The sequence below is a fragment of the Oncorhynchus keta genome, chromosome 17, assembly GCF_023373465.1.
Source record: "Oncorhynchus keta strain PuntledgeMale-10-30-2019 chromosome 17, Oket_V2, whole genome shotgun sequence".
Taxonomy (NCBI): Eukaryota; Metazoa; Chordata; class Actinopteri; order Salmoniformes; family Salmonidae; genus Oncorhynchus; species Oncorhynchus keta.
The window spans coordinates 53,946,015-53,970,671 of NC_068437.1; the positions used below are offsets into that span (position 1 = coordinate 53,946,015).

A 24,657-nucleotide genomic window follows, 5' to 3' on the forward strand; every position below is an offset into this window, starting at 1 on the left:
ATCTGAAACACAACCAAAACAAACAACTAATGCATCCAACAGGTTTGTAGAGTCACACGTTTTATGTAGTCATTGTGTTCTAGGAATAAGGAACCAATTAGTAAACTTTGGACTACTTTATTCATACAAATATTTAGGGGTGTCAATCACATTTTTTTTAGTAGAAAATATCTTTCTCTGAGCTGATGTATTAGTATAAAGCGATGTAATTTCCATTTTTGGCTAGTATCTGTTGTCCAGGCCCCAGTGTTTATCTGTGATCCAGGCCCCAGTGTTTGTCTAGTATCTGTGGTCCAGGCCCCAGTGTTTGTCTAGTATCTGTGATCCATGCCCAGTGTTTATCTAGTATATGTGGTCCAGGCCCCAGTGTTTGTCTAGTATCTGTGATCCAGGCCCCAGTGTTTGTCTAGTATCTGTGGTCCAGGCCCCAGTGTTTGTCTAGTATCTGTGGTCCAGGCCCCAGGGTTTGTCTAGTATATGTCGTCCAGGCCCCAGTGTTTGTCTAGTATCTGTGGTCCAGGCCCCAGGGTTTGTCTAGTATATGTGGTCCAGGCCCCAGTGTTTGTCTAGTATCTGTGGTCCAGGCCCCAGTGTTTATCTGGTATCTGTGGTCCAGGCCCCAGTGTTTATCTAGTATCTGTGATCCAGGCCCCAGGGTTTGTCTAGTATCTGTGGTCCAGGCCCCAGTGTTTATCTGGTATCTGTGATCCAGGCCCCAGTGTTTGTCTAGTATCTGTGGTCCAGGCCCCAGTGTTTGTCTAGTATCTGTGATCCAGGCCCCAGTGTTTATCTAGTATCTGTGATCCAGGCCCCAGTGTTTGTCTAGTATCTGTGATCCAGGCCCCAGTGGTTACCTAGTATCTGTGATCCAGGCCCCAGTGTTTGTCTAGTATCTGTGGTCCAGGCCCCAGTATTTGTCTAGTATCTGTGATTCAGGCCCCAGTGTTTGTCTAGTATCTGTGGTCCAGGCCCCAGTGTTTGTCTAGTATCTGTGGTCCAGGTGCCAGTGTTTATCTAGTATCTGTGGTCCAGGACCCAGTGTTTATCTAGTATCTGTGGTCCAGGCCCCAGTGTTTATCTTGTATCTGTGGTCCAGGCCCAGTGTTTATCTAGTATCTGTGGTCCAGGCCCCAGTGTTTGTCTAGTATCTGTGGTCCAGGCCCCAGTGTTTGTCTAGTATCTGTGGTCCAGGCCCAGTGTTTGTCTAGTATCTGTGGTCCAGGCCCCAGTGTTTGTCTAGTATCTGTGGTCCAGGCCCAGTGTTTATCTAGTATCTGTGGTCCAGGCCCCAGTGTTTATCTAGTATCTGTGGTCCAGGCCCCAGTGTTTGTCTAGTATCTGTGGTCCAGGACCTAGTGTTTATTTAGTATCTGTGGTCCAGGCCCCAGTGTTTGTCTAGTATCTGTGGTCCAGGACCTAGTGTTTATCTAGTATATGTGGTCCAGGACCTAGTGTTTATCTAGTATCTGTGGTCCAGGACCTAGTGTTTATCTAGTATCTGTGGTCCAGGCCCAGTGTTTATCTAGTATCTGTGGGCCAGGACCTAGTGTTTATCTAGTATCTGTGGTCCAGGCCCAGTGTTTATCTAGTATCTGTGGTCCAGGACCTAGTGTTTATCTAGTATCTGTGGTCCAGGACCTAGTGTTTATCTAGTATCTGTGGTCCAGGCCCAGTGTTTATCTAGTATCTGTGGTCCAGGCCCCAGTGTTTATCTAGTATCTGTGGTCCAGGCCCCAGTGTTTGTCTAGTATCTGTGGTCCAGGACCTAGTGTTTATTTAGTATCTGTGGTCCAGGCCCCAGTGTTTGTCTAGTATCTGTGGTCCAGGACCTAGTGTTTATCTAGTATCTGTGGTCCAGGACCTAGTGTTTATCTAGTATCTGTGGTCCAGGACCTAGTGTTTATTTAGTATCTGTGGTCCAGGCCCCAGTGTTTGTCTAGTATCTGTGGTCCAGGCCCCAGTGTTTGTCTAGTATCTGTGGTCCAGGCCCCAGTGTTTGTCTAGTATCTGTGGTCCAGGCCCAGTGTTTGTCTAGTATCTGTGATCCAGGCCCCAGTGTTTGTCTAGTATCTGTGGTCCAGGCCCAGTGTTTATCTAGTATCTGTGGTCCAGGCCCCAGTGTTTATCTAGTATCTGTGGTCCAGGCCCCAGTGTTTGTCTAGTATCTGTGGTCCAGGCCCAGTGTTTGTCTAGTATCTGTGATCCAGGCCCCAGTGTTTGTCTAGTATCTGTGGTCCAGGCCCAGTGTTTATCTAGTATCTGTGGTCCAGGCCCCAGTGTTTATTTAGTATCTGTGGTCCAGGCCCCAGTGTTGGTTGACTTTTCCCCTTTCCTTTTAGCTCCGAGTAGAGTGAAGAGCCTCATCCTGAGTTTGGACTAAATAACAAGGGCAGTAAGAGGAAAGAGTTTGAGAGGTGTCAATACTACCACATAAACGTCACAACCCATAATGCATTGTACTCAATTGCTTCTACCCCAATATAATTCTACATAATTTAAACTGCATTGGATTCCATTCCATACTCCCCCCCCCCCAAAAGAAAACGTAAGGGCCTTCCTTGCAGAATACATGAGCATATCAGTCAGTCCAGAAGAACATCAATCTGTCTCCCTCTCTCTTCCACACACACACACACACACACACACACACACACACACACACACACACACACACACACACACACACACACACACACACACACACACACACACACACACACACACACACACACACACACACACAGTTTTCTGACAGCAAAACAGCACAGAGAAATCACGTGGACCACGTGGTATGTTGGTGACATTCCACGCACGTAGCATGCAAAGCTTTCTGTAATCGCAGGGAGTTTTAGCATGGGAAGGGAGAGTCTTGTCTCTGACAGTCAGGTTGTGGTGGAGATGCAGCCGTCACCATGGTGATATGCCAACAACGTATGAGGGACAGAGGGAGAGACAGCAGCACTTTTACACCTTCTGAGGTGGTCACAAAAGTGGCAGAGAAGGGATGTCATACCACACGTCGAACCATCATACAATCGCCACACAAAAAAAAAACAAAAAAAACAGCGTGAATTCATAGGCCACCTTACACTGTCGAGGGAGCAAGTAAGGTGAGGTCTAAAATGACAAAATGGTATCGGGCCTAGTGTCACGCCCTGGTCGTAGTTATTTTGTGTTTTTCTTCATGTATTTGGTCAGGCCAGGGTGTGACATGGGTTTTTGTATGTGGTGTGTAGATCGTGGGATTGTAGCTTAGTGGGGTGTTCTAGGTTAGTCTATGGCTGTCTGAAGTGGTTCTCAATCATAGGCAGGTGTTTATCGTTGTCTCTGATTGGGAACCATATTTAGGCAGCCATATTCTTTGGTTGGATTGTGGGTGATTGTCCTGAGTGTCTTGATGTCCTTGTGCTGTGTTAGTTGACACAAGTATAGGCTGTTTTCGGTTTTCGTTTAGTTTATTGTTTTGTAGTGTTTGTGTTTATTCGTGTTTACGTTGTTTGATTAAACATGGACCGCAATATACACGCTGCAGTTTGGTCCGACTGTCCTTCACCATATGAAAACTGTGACACCTAGATATCTCAGCTCATGATATCAAAACAGAACCAAGATGACTTGGTGATTTCAGATACTTCATTTTTAAAGTGTGAAAATTCTCACTTCCCATACAAAGACTGGTGGAAACAGAGTTGTGCTGTTGGTCTATAACACTGGCAACACAAAGCTGTGTCACACCAATTACAGTCCCCGGGCAACACGATACTGTGTCACACTAACTACAGTCCCCGGGCAACACAAGGCTGTGTCACACTAAATATAGTCCCCGGGCAACTCAACACTGTTTCACACTAATTAGCGTCCCCCAGCAGGGACAACACTGGCAACAACACTTTGTTACACCAATTAGAGTCCCCCAGCTAGTCAGTACTTAAAGAGGGTAGCAAATCAAAAAATGAATTTTGCACGAGGGTTCCAGAATTCACACTCTCCCCTTTAAGGACCCCTGCTTCAAAAACACAAGACTACAGTACTAACTACAAGTCAGGTTAGAAACATCCTCTACTTATTAACAGGCTATAACAACTTCCCAACAGCCAAGTCTCTTTGACTTTCGTAGAGAGCAGAGAGTAAGGGAATATACATAAACCCAGCGCCACGCACTACACACACTACACACACACACACTACACACACACACAAACACACTACACACACACACACACACACACACACACACACACACACACACACACACACACACACACACACACACACACACACACACACACACACACACACACACACACACACACACACACACACACACACACACACACACACACACACACACACGCACTACACACACTACACACACACTACACACACACACTACACACACTACACACACTACACACACACACTACACACACACTACACACACACACATAGACACACACACACACACACACATACACACACACTACACACACACACACACACTACACACACACACACACACACACACACATACACACACACTACACACACACACACACAAACTACACACACACACACACACTACACACACACACACACACACGCACGAAAGTGAGGAGGGGTTAATCGGACAGTGAAACATACAGTACACATCATAAAGTGTTACTGTATATAAGCCATGCCTACATTGGTGGTATGACTTTCCAGCCAATAGAGGAGACAGTAAAGTAAAAGCTGAATGGATAACATGTTTTACATTAACAGTGACACAGACACTGCGGGAAAGAGATATTGTGTATCGCCACGAGGGACTTGCAGGTTGCAAGACGGACCAACAAAAACAACAACAACAACAACTGAAGTGGATGGCGATTAAAGAAAGCAACGTTCAGCCGGCAGCGTTGGCTGGCCAAGACCTTACTCTGACGTGGTGCTGGTACAGCTGAGGCCTGGGGGCTGAGTTCTCTATCAACGTGTGAATCATCACGATTAAAGGCTGATTTTCCTTCACCTAGTAGTTCAGTGTGGAGGAGAGGAGGAGGAGCAATACGGGAAGTGAGATTATAGCAGAGCAACACTCACTGACTGACAAACGATGCAGCTGGTTCTGCTTGTCTCTATATGACAGACCACACACACACACACACACACACACACAAATATGACAAAATGAATATAAACTAATAGATAATAGATTTACAAACACACTGTATTCCAAAATGTCACACGCCATGGGAAATCCCCCGAAGACACACACAGGCTAGTTTTCACTGCATACTTTCAAACTTCAAAACATTTCAAAAGTGAACCTACATGAGACGACATCTTAAACGCAGCGAGGAAAAATCAGAAATTTTAGACAGGCATAAACATCCAGAAAAACACACAGACAAGACAGACAGCAAGGCTGAAAAGTGGCAGATAGATCAGTCCAATAGTAAAAGAGGGCGTTACCCCACCTGGTTGTCCAGATACATGAGGTTTCTTTGGAGATGATGAGACAGAATGTCGTTCTAGCGTCGGTCAGCAGTTCAGAGGAAAGAGAGAAGAGAAAGGAATGAGAGAAGAGATAGGAATGAGAGAAGAGATAGGAATGAGAGAAGAGATAGGAATGAGAGAAGAGATAGGAATGAGAGAAGAGAAAGGAATGAGAGGAATGAGAGAAGAGATAGGAATGAGAGAAGAGATAGGAATGAGAGAAGAGATAGGAATGAGAGAAGAGTTAGGAATGAGAGAAGAGATAGGAATGAGAGAAGAGATAGGAATGAGAGAAGAATAGGAATGAGAGAAGAATAGGAATGAGAAGAGATAGGAATGAGAGGAATGAGAGAAGAGTTAGGAATGAGAGAAGAGATAGGAATGAGAGGAATGAGAGAAGAGAAAGGAATGAGAGAAGAGAAAGGAATGAGAGGAATGAGAGAAGAGATAGGAATGAGAGAAGAGAAGGAATGAGAAAGAGAAAGGAATGAGAGAAGAGTTAGGAATGAGAGAAGAGATAGGAATGAGAGAAGAGATAGGAATGAGAGGAATGAGAGAAGAGTTAGGAATGAGAGAAGAGATAGGAATGAGAGGAATGAGAGAAGAGAAAGGAATGAGAGAAGAGAAAGGAATGAGAGAAGAGAAAGGAATGAGAGAAGAGATAGGAATGAGAGAAGAGAAAGGAATGAGAGAAGAGATAGGAATGAGAGGAATGAGAGAAGAGAAAGGAATGAGAAGAGAAAGGAATGAGAAGAGAAAGGAATGAGAGAAGAGAAAAGAAGAGAAAGGAATGAGAGAAGAGAAAGGAATGAGAGAAGAGAAAGGAATGAGAGAAGAGAGAGAATGAGAAGAGATAGGAGGAATGAGAGTTAGGAATGAGAGAAGAGAGAGGAAAGGAATGAGGAATGAGAGAAAGGAATGAGAGAAGAGAAAGGAAGAGAGAAGAGAAAGGAATGAGAGAAGAGAAAGGAATGAGAGAAGAGGAATGAGAGAAGAGAAAGGAATGAGAGAAGAGTTAGGAATGAGAGAAGAGAAAGGAATGAGAGAAGAGAAAGGAATGAGAGAAGAGAAAGGAATGAGAGAAGAGAAAGAAAGGAATGAGAGAAGAGAAAGGAATGAGAGGAATGAGAGAAGAGATAGGAATGAGAGGAATGAGAAGAGAAAGGAATGAGAGAAGAGAAAGGAATGAGAGAAGAGTTAGGAATGAGAGAAGAGAAAGGAATGAGAGAAGAGAAAGGAATGAGAGAAGAGATAGGAATGAGAGAAGAGAAAGGAATGAGAGGAATGAGAGAAGAGATAGAATGAGAGGAATGAGAGAAGAGAAAGGAATGAGAGAAGAGAAAGGAATGAGAAGAGATAGGAATGAGAGGAATGAGAGAAAGGAATGAGAGAAGAGAAAGGAATGAGAGAAGAGGAATGAGAGAAGAGAAAGGAATGAGAGAAGAGAAAGGAATGAGAGAAGAGATAGGAGAGAAGAGATAGGAATGAGAGAGATAGGAATGAGAGAAGAGAAAGGAATGAGAGGAATGAGAGAAGAGATAGGAATGAGAGAGAGAAAGGAATGAGAGAGATAGGAATGAGAGAAGAGAAAGGAATGAGAGGAATGAGAGAAGAGAAAGGAATGAGAGAAGAGATAGGAATGAAAGGAATGAGAGAAGAGTTAGGAATGAGAGAAGAGAAAGGAATGAGAGAAGAGAAAGGAATGAGAGAAGAGATAGGAATGAGAGAAGAGAAAGGAATGAGAGAAGAGTTAGGAATGAGAGAAGAGAAAGGAATGAGAGAAGAGAAAGGAATGAGAGAAGAGAAAGGAATGAGAGAAGAGAAAGGAATGAGAGAAGAGAGGAATGAGAGAAGAGATAGAATGAGAGAGATAGGAATGAGAGAAGAGAAAGGAATGAGAGGAATGAGAGAAGAGAAAGGAATGAGAGAAGAGATAGGAATGAGAGAAGAGATAGGAATGAAGAGAGATAGGAATGAGAGAAGAGATAGGAATGAGAGAAGAGAAAGGAATGAGAGAAGAGAAAGGAATGAGAGGAATGAGAGAAGAGAAAGGAATGAGAGGAATGAGAGAAGAGAAAGGAATGAGAGGAATGAGAGAAGAGAAAGGAATGAGAGAAGAGAAAGGAATGAGAGAAGAGATAGGAATGAGAGAAGAGAAAGGAATGAGAGGAATGAGAGAAGAGATAGGAATGAGAGGAATGAGAGAAGAGAAAGGAATGAGAGGAATGAGAGAAAGGAATGAGAGAAGAGAAAGGAATGAGAGAAGAGATAGGAATGAGAGAAGAGAAAGGAATGAGAGGAATGAGAGAAGAGAAAGGAATGAGAGGAATGAGAGAAGAGAAAGGAATGAGAGAAGAGAAAGGAATGAGAGGAATTGAGAGGAATGAGAGAAGAGAAAGGAATGAGAGGAATGAGAGAAGAGAAAGGAATGAGAGAAGAGAAAGGAATTAGGAATGAGAGAAGAGAAAGGAATGAGAGGAATGAGAGAAGAGAAAGGAATGAGAAGAGAAAGGAATGAGAGGAATGAGAGAAGAGAAAGGAATGAGAGAAGAGAAAGGAATGAGAGAAGAGATAGGAATGAGAGAAGAGATAGGAATGAGAGGAATGAGAGAAAGAAAGGAATTAAAGGAATGAGAGAAGAGTTAGGAATGAGAGAAGGAATGAGAGAAGAGAAAGGAATGAGAGAAGAGATAGGAATGAGAGAAGAGATAGGAATGAGAGAGATAGGAATGAGAGAAGAGAAAGGAATGAGAGGAATGAGAGAAGAGATAGGAATGAGAGAAGAGAAAGGAATGAGAGAGAAGGAATGAGAGAAGAGAAAGGAATGAGAGGAATGAGAGAAGAGAAAGGAATGAGAGAAGAGATAGGAATGAGAGAAGAGATAGGAATGAGAGGAATGAGAGAAGAGAAAGGAATGAGAGAAGAGAAAGGAATGAGAGAAGAGTTAGGAATGAGAGAAGAGAAAGGAATGAGAGTAGGAATGAGAGAAGAGATAGGAATGAGAAGAGAAGAGATAGGAATGAGAGAGATAGGAATGAGAGAAGAGAAAGGAATGAGAGGAATGAGAGAAGAGATAGGAATGAGAGAAGAGAAAGGAATGAGAGAGATAGGAATGAGAGAAGAGAAAGGAATGAGAGGAAGAGAAGAGAGGAAAGGAGAGAGAGATAGGAATGAGAGAAGAGAAAGGAATGAGAGAAGAGTTAGGAATGAGAGAAGAGAAAGGAATGAGAGAAGAGAAAGGAATGAGAGAAGAGATAGGAATGAGAGAAGAGAAAGGAATGAGAGAAGAGTTAGGAATGAGAGAAGAGAAAGGAATGAGAGAAGAGAAAGGAATGAGAGAAGAGAAAGGAATGAGAGAAGAGATAGGAATGAGAGAAGAGAAAGGAATGAGAGGAATGAGAGAAGAGATAGGAATGAGAGAAGAGAAAGGAATGAGAGGAATGAGAGAAGAGATAGGAATGAGAGAAGAGATAGGAATGAGAGAAGAGAAAGGAATGAGAGGAATGAGAGAAGAGATAGGAATGAGAGAAGAGAAAGGAATGAGAGGAATGAGAGAAGAGATAGGAATGAGAGAAGAGATAGGAATGAGAGAAGAGAAAGGAATGAGAGGAATGAGAGAAGAGATAGGAATGAGAGAAGAGAAAGGAATGAGAGGAATGAGAGAAGAGATAGGAAAGAGAGAAGAGAAAGGAATGAGAGGAATGAGAGAAGAGATAGGAATGAGAGAAGAGAAAGGAATGAGAGAAGAGATAGGAATGAGAGAAGAGATAGGAATGAGAGAAGAGATAGGAATGAGAGGAATGAGAGAAGAGATAGGAAAGAGAGAAGAGTTAGGAATGAGAGAAGAGATAGGAATGAGAGAAGAGAAAGGAATGAGAGGAATGAGAGAAGAGATAGAAATGAGAGAAGAGAAAGGAATGAGAGAAGAGGATTTTGATTTGATTAGGATCCCCATTCGCAGACGCCAATGGCGACAGCTAGTCTTACTGGGTTCCAATACATAATGAAAAAGACATTACAGACTTTACAATTTACATCCAGTACATGTAAAAACATGAACATGTAGTGTGTGTGTGTATCTATCAGTTCCACATACATGTCAGTACATACACACAACAAGTAGGTCACATTAGATAGAAGAGGAGAGGAGAGGAAAGAGAGAAAAGGAAAGAGAAGAGGAAAGAGAAGAGGAGAGAGAGAGAGAAGAGGAGAGAGAAGATGTGAGGAAAGAGAGAAGAGGATGGAAGAGAGGAAATAGAGAAGAGGAGAGGAGAGAGAAGAGGAGAGAGAGAAGAGAGAGAGAAAAGGAGAGGAAAGAGAGAAAAGGAGAGAGAGAATGGGAGATGAAAGAGAGAAGAGGAGAGAGAGAACAAAGTGAAAAGAGAGAAGAGGAGAGAGAGAAGAGGAGAGGAAAGAGAGAAGAGGAGAGAAGACGAGAGGAAAGAGAAGAGGAAAGAGAGAAGAGGAGAGGAGAGGAGAGAAGAGGAGAGAAGAGGAGAGAGAGGAAAGAGAGAAGACGAGAGAAGACGAGAGGAAAGAGAAGAGGAAAGAGAGAAGAGGAGAGGAGAGAGGAAAGAGAGAAGAGGAGAGAGAGAGAGAGAGAGGAGAAGAGAGAAGAGGAGAGGAGAGGAGAGAAGAGGAGAGGAGAGAAGAGGAAAGAGAGAAAAGGAGAGTGATCGAGGCAAAGGAAAGTTAAGCATTAGAAACAGGCAGACAGGCAGAAAGAGAGACATGCAAAAAGAGAGACAGGCAGAGAGAGAGGCAGAGAGGAAGACCGGCAGAAAGAGAAAGACAGGCAGACATCGAGACAGGCAGAGAGGGAGACAGGCAGAGAGGGAGACAGGCAGAGAGCGAGACAGGCAGAGAGGGAGACAGGCAGAGAGCGAGATAGGCAGAGAGCGAGACAGGCAGAGAGGGAGACAGGCAGAGAGGGAGACTGGCAGAGAGCGAGACTGACAGAGAGCGAGACAGGCAGAGAGGGAGACAGGCAGAGAGCGAGACAGGCAGAGAGCGAGACAGGCAGAGAGGGAGACAGGCAGAGAGGGAGACAGGCAGAGAGCGAGACAGGCAGAGAGCGAGACAGGCAGAGAGCGAGACAGGCAGAGAGGGAGACAGGCAGAGAGGGAGACTGACAGAGAGCGAGACAGGCAGAGAGCGAGACAGGCAGAGAGCGAGACAGGCAGAGAGGGAGACTGGCAGAGAGCGAGACAGGCAGAGAGCGAGACAGGCAGAGAGGGAGACTGGCAGAGAGCGAAACAGGCAGAGAGCGAGACAAGCAGAGAGGGAGACAGGCAGTCAGCGAGACAGGCAGACAGCGAGGCAGGCAGACAGCGAGAAAGTCAGGACAAGACAATGTAAGGTAAATATGTAAATTATAGATAGATGGATACAAGGACAAACTGTCGGAGATGAGAAGGGGAATGGGCGTAGATCAGAGCCCTGCACGGGCATGAATTTACACCCGAGTCCAACCCATGCCCACAACGCTTAGGCCCTACCCTACCCAGGCCCAAATGCTTCTGTCAAATTTAAGGGCCGGCCCTGCCCAGCCCGAAACCAGAAATAACTTCCTCCCTTAGTAAATCCATGAGCTGATCCTCTCTGTCTGTCACTGGCTCCCTGTGCCTAGCTCACTCTGCATGCGCTCTGCTCAAGGCAGCTCTGAATCTGTGAGCAACCATAGCAACGGCTTCGCTTGGGCTGCTCCGCTCAATGAATAGACAGGAGAGCAGTTAGCTACTTTACATCACCCTAAACAAAGACAACTCAACATTATTATTTTCTTTGAAATAATCTCTCCTGCGTTATAACTTTAGGTTGACGCACTTCTGACTCCATGTTATGATCTTAGTCAGATGTGACTGTACTGTGCAGCAGAGCCTGAGAAAATGGCTCAGCTTCAAAATGTTACCCTAGTTAACGATGAGACAACAGACCCTACCGTGCCCTAGTTAACGATGAGACAACAGACCCTACCGTACCCTAGTTAACGATGAGACAACAGACCCTACCGTACCCTAGTTATTGATGAGACAACAGACCCTACCGTACCCTAGTTAACGATGAGACAACAGACCCTACCGTACCCTAGTTATTGATGAGACAACAGACCCTACCGTACCCTAGTTATTGATGAGACAACAGACCCTACCGTACCCTAGTTATTGATGAGACAACAGACCCTACCGTACCCTAGTTATTGATGAGACAACAGACCCTACCGTACCCTAGTTATTGATGAGACAACAGACCCTACCGTACCCTAGTTAACGATGAGACAACAGACCCTACCGTACCCTAGTTATTGATGAGACAACAGACCCTACCGTACCCTAGTTATTGATGAGACAACAGACCCTACCGTACCCTAGTTATTGATGAGACAACAGACCCTACCGTACCCTAGTTATTGATGAGACAACAGACCCTACCGTACCCTAGTTATTGATGAGACAACAGACCCTACCGTACCCTAGTTATTGATGAGACAACAGACCCTACCGTACCCTAGTTATTGATGAGACAACAGACCCTACCGTACCCTAGTTATTGATGAGACAACAGACCCTACCGTACCCTAGTTATTGATGAGACAACAGACCCTACCGTACCCTAGTTAACGATGAGACAACAGACCCTACCGTACCCTAGTTAACGATGAGACAACAGACCCTACCGTACCCTAGTTATTGATGAGATGAGACAACAGACCCTACCGTACCCTAGTTATTGATGAGACAACAGACCCTAGTTAACGATGAGACAACAGACCCTAGTTATTGATGAGACAACAGACCCTACCGTACCCTAGTTATTGATGAGACAACAGACCCTACCGTACCCTAGTTAACGATGAGACAACAGACCCTACCGTACCCTAGTTATTGATGAGACAACAGACCCTACCGTACCCTAGTTATTGATGAGACAACAGACCCTACCTAGTTATTGATACCCCTAGTTAACGATGAGACAACAGACCCTACCGTACCCTAGTTATTGATGAGACAACAGACCCTACCGTACCCTAGTTAACGATGAGACAACAGACCCTACCGTACCCTAGTTAACGATGAGACAACAGACCCTACCGTACCCTAGTTAACGATGAGACAACAGACCCTACCGTACCCTAGTTATTGATGAGACAACAGACCCTACCGTACCCTAGTTAACGATGAGACAACAGACCCTACCGTACCCTAGTTAACGATGAGACAACAGACCCTACCGTACCCTAGTTATTGATGAGACAACAGACCCTGAGACAACAAACCCTAGTTAGTTACGATGAGACAACAGACCCTACCGTACCCTAGTTATTGATGAGACAACAGACCCTACCGTACCCTAGTTATTGATGAGACAACAGACCCTACCGTACCTAGTCAATGATGAGACAACAGACCCTACCGACCCTGTACCCTAGTTAACGATGAGACAACAGACCCCCTACCCCGTGAGACAACAGACCCTACTGTACCCTAGTTATTGATGAGACAACAGACCCTACCGTACCCTAGTTATTGATGAGACAACAGACCCTACCGTACCCTAGTTAATGATGAGACAACAGACCCTACCGTACCCTAGTTAACGATGAGACAACAGACCCTACCGTACCCTAGTCAATGATGAGACAACAGACCCTACCGTACCCTAGTTATTGATGAGACAACAGACCCTACCGTACCCTAGTTATCGATGAGACAACAGACCCTACCGTACCCTAGTTAATGATGAGACAACAGACCCTACCGTACCCTAGTTAATGATGAGACAACAGACCCTACCGTACCCTAGTTATTGATGAGACAACAGACCCTACCGTACCCTAGTTATTGATGAGACAACAGACCCTACCGTACCCCTAGTTAATGATGAGACAACAGACCCTACCGTACCCTAGTTATTGATGAGACAACAGACCCTACCGTACCCTAGTTATTGATGAGACAACAGACCCTACCGTACCCTAGTTATTGATGAGACAGACAGACCCTATTGATGAGACAACAGACCCTACCCTAGTTATTGATGAGACAACAGACCCTACCGTACCCTAGTTATTGATGAGACAACAGACCCTACCGTACCCTAGTTATTGATGAGACAACACCGGTCATAACCCGGTCCTAGCCCGGTCCTAACCCGGTCCTAGCCCGGTCCTAACCCGGTCCTAACCTGGTCCTAACCCGGCTCGGGTAGCAGAACTGTCGTGTAGATGGAGGACTGTGTGAATTCTATGAGGACTATGAATATGTCAGCAACAATGAGTTTTAACATTATTCATGTAGCAGTGTTACTATTAAAGCCTTCAACACTTACAAACAATTTCCTATTTCAAGTGTGGGTGCCCTACATCACTCAAATCCTCGCCTGACATCTAAAATGACCCAGCCAGTAAAGCCTGCTTAGCTTAGCTGTCCCACACATTAAAGATCACCAAGTAGTTGGAGTTTCTCATTTCCCCCGGGGGCAACATCTGTCCAGTTTCTTTTTAGGAAGTCAGCCAGTACACCCACTGTGTGTCTCTGTCCTACTACAATAAACAACAAAGTAATCACCGAATATGTCAGCAACAATGATTCAAGGGTTAACAGTTTAAACAGAGAAATGACCCCCCCCCCCCCCAAAAAAAAATAAAAAAAATAAAATAAAAATAGTAATAATAATAATAATAATAATAATAATAATAATAATAATAATAATAATAATAATAATAATAATAATAATAATAATAATGGTGATTGAAGTTGATGGAGGAGAGTTGAAGATGGCGGCATGGCACACGACTAGAAGACAAGACACAGCAGCGACCTCAGTGGCCCTGACCTTTGGGTTGTGGCCACCATCGAGGTTTAGTTGCATAAGCTGTGCTACAGTGTGCTCCCGGACGCTGTTTAGGTCGGCCTGCTGCCGACGAAGCTTTATCAGCAGCAAGGTTAGCTCCTCAGGCTGCAGGGGGAAGGAAGGGCAGAGGGACAACCAGAGAGGAGGAGAGAGGAGGAGAACTCAGAGGTACAGGAGACACAGCAAGGCAGGACCAGGGCAAGATGACAGGTAAAGGGGGCAGGCAACAAGGAGCAGAGGAGAGGAAGGATAGGTCAGGGGTCAGGAGAGCATGGGACAAAGGGACACAGCGGAAGAGAGGAAAGGGGTATAGAAAAGGCAGAGGGAGAAGAGAACAGGTCAGAGAAACACGAGACACACAGCAGGGAGGAGAGGAGGACAGACAGGAGGACAGACATGAGGACAGGTTAGGACCACAGTATAGGCAGGAGACAGTAGGAGGACAGAAAGGAGGACAGACAGCAGGACAGGTTAGGACCACAGTATAGGCAGGAGACAGTAGGAGGACAGGTTAGGACCACAGTATAGACAGAAGACAGTAGGAGGACAGACAGGAGGACAGGTTAGGACCACAGTATAGACAGGAGACAGTAGGAGGACAGACAGGAGGACAGGTTAGGACCACAGTATAGGCAGGAGACAGTAGGAGGACAGACAGGAGGACAGACAGGAGGACAGGTTAGGACCACAGTATAGACAGGAGACAGTAGGAGGACAGGTTAGGACCACAGTATAGACAGGAGGACAGACAGGAGGACAGGTTAGGACCACAGTATAGACAGGAGACAGTAGGAGGACAGGTTAGGACCACAGTACAGACAGGAGGACAGACAGGAGGACAGGTTAAGACCACAGTATAGACAGGAGATAGTAGGAGGACAGGTTAGGACCACAGTATAGACAGGAGGACAGACAGGAGGACAGGTTAAGACCACAGTATAGACAGGAGACAGTAGGAGGACAGGTTAGGACCACAGTATAGACAGGAGGACAGACAGGAGGACAGGTTAGGACCACAGTATAGACAGGAGACAGTAGGAGGACAGGTTAGGACCACAGTATAGACAGGAGACAGTAGGAGGACAGGTTAGGACCACAGTATAGACAGGAGACAGTAGGAGGACAGACAGGAGGACAGACAGGAGGACAGGTTAGGACCACAGTATAGACAGGAGGCAGTAGGAGGACAGGTTAGGACCACAGTATAGACAGGAGATAGTAGGAGGACAGGTTAAGACCACAGTATAGACAGGAGACAGTAGGAGGACAGGTTAGGACCACAGTATAGACAGGAGGACAGACAGGAAGTGAGGTTAGGTCCACAGTATAGACAGGAGACAGTAGGAGGACAGGTTAGGACCACAGTATAGACAGGAGACAGGAGGACAGGTTAGGACCACAGTACAGACAGGAGACAGTAGGAGGACAGGTTAGGACCACAGTATAAACAGGAGATAGTAGGAGGACAGGTTAAGACCACAGTATAGACAGGAGATAGTAGGAGGACAGGTTAGGACCACAGTATAGACAGGAGGACAGACAGGAGGACAGGTTAAGACCACAGTATAGACAGGAGACAGTAGGAGGACAGGTTAGGACCACAGTATAGACAGGAGATAGTAGGAGGACAGGTTAAGACCACAGTATAGACAGGAGATAGTAGGAGGACAGGTTAGGACCACAGTATAGACAGGAGGACAGACAGGAGGACAGGTTAGGACCACAGTATAGACAGGAGACAGTAGGAGGACAGGTTAGGACCACAGTACAGACAGGAGACAGGAGGACAGGTTAGGTCCACAGTACAGACAGGAGACAGGAGGACAGGTTAGGACCACAGTACAGACAGGAGACAGGAGGACAGGTTAGGTCCACAGTACAGACAGGAGACAGGAGGACAGGTTAGGTCCACAGTACAGACAGGAGACAGGAGGACAGGTTAGGTCCACAGTACAGACAGGAGACAGGAGGACAGGTTAGGTCCACAGTATAGACAGGAGACAGTAGGAGGACAGGTTAGGACCACAGTACAGACAGGAGACAGGAGGACAGGTTAGGTCCACAGTACAGACAGGAGACAGTAGGAGGACAGGTTAGGACCACAGTATAGACAGGAGACAGTAGGAGGACAGACAGGAGGACAGGTTAGGACCACAGTATAGACAGGAGACAGTAGGAGGACAGGTTAGGACCACAGTACAGACAGGAGACAGGAGGACAGGTTAGGACCACAGTATAGACAGGAGACAGTAGGAGGACAGGTTAGGACCACAGTATAGACAGGAGACAGTAGGAGGACAGGTTAGGACCACAGTACAGACAAGAGACAGTAGGAGGACAGGTTAGGACCACAGTACAGACAGGAGACAGGAGGAGGACAGGTTAGGACCACAGTACAGACAGGAGACAGGAGGACAGGTTAGGTCCACAGTACAGACAGGAGACAGGAGGACAGGTTAGGACCACAGTACAGACAGGAGACAGGAGGACAGGTTAGGACCACAGTACAGACAGGAGACAGGAGGACAGGTTAGGACCACAGTACAGACAGGAGACAGGAGGACAGGTTAGGACCACAGTATAGACAGGAGACAGTAGGAGGACAGGTTAGGACCACAGTACAGACAGGAGACAGTAGGAGGACAGGTTAGGACCACAGTATAGACAGGAGACAGTAGGAGGACAGGTTAGGACCACAGTACAGACAGGAGACAGGAGGACAGGAGGACAGTACAGACAGGAGACAGTAGGACAGGTAGGACCACAGACAGGAGACAGTAGGAGGACAGGTTAGGACCACAGTACAGACAGACAGGAGACAGTAGGAGGACAGGTTAGGACCACAGTACAGACAGGAGACAGGAGGACAGGTTAGGACCACAGTAGGAGACAGACAGGACCACAGTACAGACAGGAGACAGGAGGACAGGTTAGGACCACAGTATAGACAGGAGACAGTAGGAGGACAGGTTAGGACCACAGTATAGACAGGAGACAGTAGGAGGACAGGTTAGGACCACAGTATAGACAGGAGATAGTAGGAGGACAGGTTAGGACCACAGTATAGACAGGAGGACAGACAGGAGGACAGGTTAGGACCACAGTATAGACAGGAGACAGTAGGAGGACAGGTTAGGACCACAGTACAGACAGGAGACAGTAGGAGGACAGGTTAGGACCACAGTACAGACAGGAGACAGTAGGAGGACAGGTTAGGACCACAGTATAGACAGGAGACAGTAGGAGGACAGGTTAGGACCACAGTACAGACAGGAGACAGTAGGAGGACAGGTTAGGACCACAGTACAGACAGGAGACAGTAGGAGGACAGGTTAGGACCACAGTACAGACAGGAGACAGTAGGAGGACAGGTTAGGACCACAGTACAGACAGGAGACAGGAGGACACTGCACACCAGCAGAGTAGGTGTAGAGTACTGGATCCCTGTGAGCTGAATGGAAGGTCCCTGTAACACATCCACCGTGTCCCACTAAGTCACCATGTCCCCAAAATGGCGTGGGTAAAGTAATGACAGACAACCCGGCTATGGCTCAGGGAGCTGTGAACAACAGGGCTGATGTAGCAAGTGTTAAGGGAGTAAACTCACGTTAAACCACACCACTTGGAACACTGATCTGAGTCCTGTCTAAACATGCCTCTTACAGCAGTTCTCTTCTTGGAAGAGAAAGACAGGGGAGTGATTACAACAAAAATGTATTGTCTTTGGAATTAGCCCTATTAGACCAGAATGGAAAACTAAACAGTCTTTAACTGGAATTCCAGGGTGGTATTAATAGCCTCGATTTAACAGAAGTCAACCTGACAGTGTATCGAGGCCAAGGGCAGGGTACAGTAGGCCAGATCAGGGGAAGGAAGGAGGGGAGGGGGAGAGAGAGAGGTGGGGAGAGGGGGAGAGAGAGAAAGGGGAGGGGGGAGGGGGGGCACAAACCTGGATGGGAGAGAGAGGGGGAGGTGGGGGAGAGGGGGAAAGAGAGAGGATGGGAGGGGAAAGAGAGTGAGGGGGGGAGAGAGAGGGGAGGGGGAGCACAAACCTGGATGGGAGAGGGGGGGGGGAAAGAGAGAGGATGGGAGGGGGAAAGAGAGTGAGGGGGAGAGAGAGAGGGGAGAGAGGGGGGGTGGGGGGGGGAGAGAGAGAGGGAGGAGAGAGAGGGAGGGAGGGGACTAACCGTTTTTCCTTGCAGAGACTGGGCAGTGATGGTCTGGACAGGGATCCCTGCTGGCATGGACCTCCTCTCAGGCGGGTAGGCATACTGTAGGACACAGAGAGAGGTGATCCTGTTGGGAAAGCTGAGGAAGGTGTTTGTCTGCCATATTAAACAGGAGGTTCCTGTACTCCTTTCTAGAGAGTGAGCCGGGGGCCAAAAAAATAGATAATTCTGGAAGCCTCTGGCCCGCAGACCCCACTTTGAGCGGCCCAGGAGTCTTGATTTTGTAATGCCCAACCACTGAAAACAAGGCACTACAAAATGTCTTCATGAGGATGTACGAGGATGTTGGACTACCTGGTTGAGATGTGGTGTCCTGTGTCTTCTGTCCATGGTAACATCCCCCCGGTATACAGGGAAGGCCACCTCAGACCTACTGGAGCTGGGGTTGTAGGAGAAGTGGAGGGGTGAGTAGCCCCCGTACATAGACAGGGACCCATGGGAGGGTGAGGGGGGGATGGAGTGGTGACCGTGACCCTGGTGCTCAGACAGGTTGATCATGGTCTTGGGGCTGGGCAGGGTCCCGTAGGGTCTGGGAGTGGACGACATAGGCCTGGTGAGGAGGAGGAAGATGGTTAGACCAGGCTTTAAATACTACCTGAAATATTGTCAAATACATTAACTATGCATTGAGCTTACCTGTTGCAATCGACCAATAGAAACGTTTAAAAGTACAAATTCTACCCCAACTGGCACTCCCAAGCTGGATAAAGCAAAACTTCAAAATCAAATACCACAAATGGTGGTAATGAAAATAAAAAATAAAATGATGTACCACTTTCCAAATAGAACCCAGTCATACCGTGTGGGGGTATAGGCCTGCCTCTGCTGCCACTCATACAGCTGCCACATAGTGTCGTCCCTCATGGAGCGTCTCTTGTCTGCAGAGGATAGCCCCAGGCCCAGCCCCATGGCCTGGTCATACACGGAGGGGGACATGCTGCAGATACTGTCCGGCCGGGCCATGCTGTTCCTGGGTAAGGTACGGTAGCCGGGGTCCCCGTAGTGGGGCATGGCTGGAGGGGCTCGGTGACTGGGCATGTTCCTGGGCAGTGTCTGGTACGACATGATGCTGAAGGATGGAGAGAAACAAAAAGGAGGTTTAAATATGTCATCAAAACAACATAGAAAAACAGGAAATGGAGAATATTGGTTTGGGCTGTAGGTTCATTTCAACGAACATAGAGGATGATGGAAAACGTATCTCTGGAGGGAAACATTATGAAGAGTTACACACTGCCTTTACATGTTCTTCTGCAAACCTCTGTCTCTGTCAAACTCATTATGAACGAGCTTACAGCAAGAGGCATTGATCGGGGGGGGGGCGTAATCTAACAGACTGCCCACATCACAGTCAGACACCAAATAGCAGTGGTGTGGGGGGGGGTGTTAATCTAACAGACTGCCCACATCACAGTCAGACACCAAATGGTAGTGAAGTTATTTTCCTGGAGGGTAACACAGTCGGTTATAGACCCATTTTCCAAGCTGAACTTCAGATGATATTTTTAGCTTGACCTCGTGGTGAGAGAGTTCATTAGATGCTGTGACCCATTAAGCCTGTTAACGTGAATACTTCGCCAGCTGCCAGAACCCATGTATGAGTGTAACAGATATGATTAAACACATCACGGTGTGTGAAATGGTTGAATGAGAACCACGTGTGTCTCTTTGTGCATCTCTCTCTCTCTCTCTCTCTCTCTCTCGCACACACTCACATGCTTGGCAGAAGAGAGAGAGAAGCAACAGGCGCTTTAGGCAAAATCTGATTATTCCACCAACAATGCTGTGATTCTGAACAGCTCCACATACCCAGTAGCATCAGAGCCAGTGCAGATAGAGTCAGACAGAGAGCAGACTACTAACTTCACTTACAGAATAACAGACTGTAGACAACAACTGAACACAGAGGAAATTGAGACATCATCCAAGACGACATTTGTATAATGCGACTGCCATGTTGGAGAGGGTTGTGGTGGAGCAGGGAGGACATTTTATGACCAATAATGATAAACGTAGTGTTTTAGCTGGTTGAAAACAACAAGGGGAAAAAAAAAGAGGAATTCAGTCTGTTTTTTCTTCTGCCCAATGAACACAACCCTGATGCCTGATGAGCAGTCTGTTAGTCGGTCCGCGTCTCGTTTCTCTGTACTAACTTTGTTTACCTCAGCAGCTCTGTGGTTTTACTGCATCCATTCATGTCTTCACTGGTTCTGTTGGGCTTGGAGGAAGCTATGTTTACTGATTTTGGCAACACAACACATAGATGAAATACACGATGAACTCACGATTGCAGATGGGCTGATTTCAACTGCTGCAGGGTCTCAGGGTTACAGTAGTTACACCAAGTATGTAGCCTGTGTGCACTGTTTGTGGCATTAAAAGTGAAGCTATATGAGCAAGAGATGCCAATGAGGTTTGAGCTTTCTCAACTTTAAATTGAAGTGTTTTGGAAAAATATAAAAGAAAATGATAGAGTCTTGTGCTGTTGAAATGTGCTTAAGGCACTCGGTACGGTAGCAGGTTAATGATGAGAGAGAGAAACAGGACAGTTACAGTAGCAGGTTAATGATGAGAGAGAGAAACAGGACAGGTACAGTAGCAGGTTAATGATGAGAGAAAGAAACAGAACAGGTATGGTAGCAGGTTAATGATGAGAGAAAGAAACAGGACAGGTACAGTAGCAGGTTAATGATGAGAGAAAGAAACAGGACAGGTATGGTAGCAGGTTAATGATGAGAGAAAGAAACAGGACAGGTATGGTAGCAGGTTAATGATGAGAGAGAAATAGGACAGGTATGGTAGCAGGTTAACGATGAGAGAGAAATAGGACAGGTATGGTAGCAGGTTAATGATGAGAGAGAAATAGGACAGGTAGGGTAGCTGGTTAATGATGAGAGAGAAATAGGACAGGTATGATAGCAGGTTAATGATGAGAGAGAGAAACAGGACAGGTACGGTAGCAGGTTAATGATGAGAGAGAAACAGGACAGGTACGGTAGCAGGTTAACGATGAGAGAGAAATAGGACAGGTACGGTAGCAGGTTAATGATGAGAGAGAAATAGGACAGGTACGTAGCAGGTTAATGATGAGAGAGAAATAGGACAGGTACGGTAGCAGGTTAATGATGAGAGAGAAACAGGACAGGTACAGTAGCAGGTTAATGATGAGAGAGAAATAGGACAGGTACAGTAGCAGGTTAATGATGAGAGAGAAATAGGACAGGTACAGTAGCAGGTTAATGATGGAGAGAAATAGGACAGGTACGGTAGCAGGTTAATGATGAGAGAGAAATAGGACAGGTACGGTAGCAGGTTAATGATGAGAGAGAAATAGGACAGGTACGGTAGCAGGTTAATGATGAGAGAGAAACAGGACAGGTACAGTAGCAGGTTAACGATGAGAAAGAGAAACAGGATCCCGGCTGACTGGCTTTAAACACACACACACCCCTGCGGACTGTCTATAGATGCTGCGGTGTGATTCATCATTTCCAACAATGGGTCAAAACAAGTTCACTCCCCTCTCTCCCTCTCCTGTCAGAGGATGCAGGCTAACAGAAGAAGAATACATTATTGATCTAATACAATACATCACTGACTCAGAGCAGACTCTAATACAATACATCACTGGACTCAGAGCAGACTCTAATACAATACATCACTGACTCAGAGCAGACTCTAATACAATACATCACTGGACTCAGAGCAGACTCTAATACAATACATCACTGACTCAGAGCAGACTCAAATACAATACATCACTGGACTCAGAGCAGACTATAATACAATACATCACTGGACTCAGAGCAGACTATAATACAATACATCACTGACTCAGAGCAGACTCTAATACAATACATCACTGACTCAGAGCAGACTAATACAATACATCACCGACTCAGAGCAGACTAATACAATACATCACTGACTCAGAGTAGACTCTAATACAATACATCACTGGACTCAGAGCAGACTATAATACAATACATCACTGACTCAGAGCAGACTCTAATACAATACATCACTGACTCAGAGCAGACTCTAATACAATACATCACTGACTCAGAGCAGACTCTAATACAATACATAACTGACTCAGAGCAGACTAATACAATACATCACTGGACTCAGAGCAGACTAATACAATACACCACGGGACTCAGAGCAGACTCTAATAAAATACATCACTGGACTCAGAGCAGACTCTAATACAATACATCACTGACTCAGAGCAGACTCTAATACAATACATCACTGACTCAGAGCAGACTCTAATACAATACATCACTGACTCAGAGCAGACTCTAATACAATACATCACTGGACTCAGAGCAGACTCTAATACAATACATCACTGACTCAGAGCAGACTCTAATACAATACATCACTGACTCAGAGCAGACTCTAATACAATACATCACTGACTCAGAGCAGACTCTAATACAATACATCACTGACTCAGAGCAGACTCTAATACAATACATCACTGACTCAGAGCAGACTCTAATACAATACATCACTGGACTCAGAGCAGACTCTAATACAATACATCACTGACTCAGAGCAGACTAATACAATACATCACTGGGCTCAGAGCAGACTCTAATACAATACATCACTGACTCAGAGCAGACTCTAATACAATACATCACTGACTCAGAGCAGACTAATACAATACATCACTGGACTCAGAGCAGACTAATACAATACATCACTGGACTCAGAGCAGACTCTAATACAATACATCACTGACTCAGAGCAGACTCTAATACAATACATCACTGGACTCAGAGCAGACTCTAATACAATACATCACTGACTCAGAGCAGACTAATACAATACATCACTGGGCTCAGAGCAGACTCTAATACAATACATCACTGGGCTCAGAGCAGACTCTAATACAATACATCACTGGACTCAGAGCAGACTCTAATACAATACATCACTGACTCAGAGCAGACTAATACAATACATCACTGGGCTCAGAGCAGACTCTAATACAATACATCACTGGACTCAGAGCAGACTCTAATACAATACATCACCGACTCAGAGCAGACTCTAATACAATACATCACTGGACTCAGAGCAGACTCTAATACAATACATCACTGACTCAGAGCAGACTAATACAATACATCACTGGGCTCAGAGCAGACTCTAATACAATACATCACTGGGCTCAGAGCAGACTCTAATACAATACATCACTGGACTCAGAGCAGACTCTAATACAATACATCACTGACTCAGAGCAGACTAATACAATACATCACTGACTCAGAGCAGACTCTAATACAATACATCACTGGACTCAGAGCAGACTATAATACAATACATCACTGACTCAGAGCAGACTAATACAATACATCACTGACCCAGAGCAGACTCTAATACAATACATCACTGACTCAGAGCAGACTCTAATACAATACATCACTGACTCAGAGCAGACTCTAATACAATACATCACTGGACTCAGAGCAGACTCTAATACAATACATCACTGACTCAGAGCAGACTCCAATACAATACATCACTGGACTCAGAGCAGACTATAATACAATACATCACAGACTCAGAGCAGACTCTAATACAATACATCACTGGACTCAGAGCAGACTCTAATACAATACATCACTGGACTCAGAGCAGACTCTAATACAATACATCACTGGACTCAGAGCAGACTCTAATACAATACATCACTGGACTCAGAGCAGACTCTAATACAATACATCACTGGACTCAGAGCAGACTCTAATACAATACATCACTGGACTCAGAGCAGACTCTAATACAATACATCACTGGACTCAGAGCAGACTAATACAATACATCACTGACTCAGAGCAGACTAATACAATACATCACTGACTCAGAGCAGACTATAATACAATACATCACTGACTCAGAGCAGACTCTAATACAATACATCACTGACTCAGAGCAGACTAATACAATACATCACTGGACTCAGAGCAGACTATAATACAATACATCACTGACTCAGAGCAGACTATAATACAATACATCACTGACTCAGAGCAGACTAATACAATACATCACTGACTCAGAGCAGACTCTAATACAATAC

At 45.7% G+C, this 24,657-nt stretch overlaps 1 protein-coding gene and 1 long non-coding RNA gene across 10 annotated transcripts in view; one reads left to right on the forward strand and one right to left on the reverse strand.

The window, feature by feature from the left end:
• LOC118374288 (pleckstrin homology domain-containing family A member 5-like) overlaps positions 1 to 24,657 on the reverse strand; it is a 270,645-nt gene that overhangs the window by 30,661 nt on the left and 215,327 nt on the right. For 6 of the 8 annotated variants that reach the window (XM_052466558.1, XM_052466560.1, XM_052466556.1 and 3 more), the window contains 4 exons: positions 19,357 to 19,626; positions 18,852 to 19,107; positions 18,516 to 18,599; positions 5,457 to 5,510 (listed from right to left, as the gene is read on the reverse strand). In XM_052466558.1, the coding sequence (XP_052322518.1) occupies positions 5,457 to 5,510; positions 18,516 to 18,599; positions 18,852 to 19,107; positions 19,357 to 19,626 (664 nt within the window). The remainder of the gene's footprint in view (positions 1 to 5,456; positions 5,511 to 18,515; positions 18,600 to 18,851; positions 19,108 to 19,356; positions 19,627 to 24,657) is intronic. The other 2 variants (XM_052466559.1, XM_052466562.1) reach the window with 1 other exon arrangement.
• Positions 15,923 to 16,972, forward strand: LOC127908358 (uncharacterized). Of its 2 annotated transcripts, none has more exons than XR_008067005.1 (3): positions 15,923 to 16,192; positions 16,784 to 16,894; positions 16,935 to 16,972. It is a non-coding gene; the product is annotated as an uncharacterized LOC127908358 (long non-coding RNA). The 2 variants fall into 2 exon arrangements; XR_008067006.1 differs by lacking the exon at positions 15,923 to 16,192 and adding an exon at positions 16,377 to 16,420.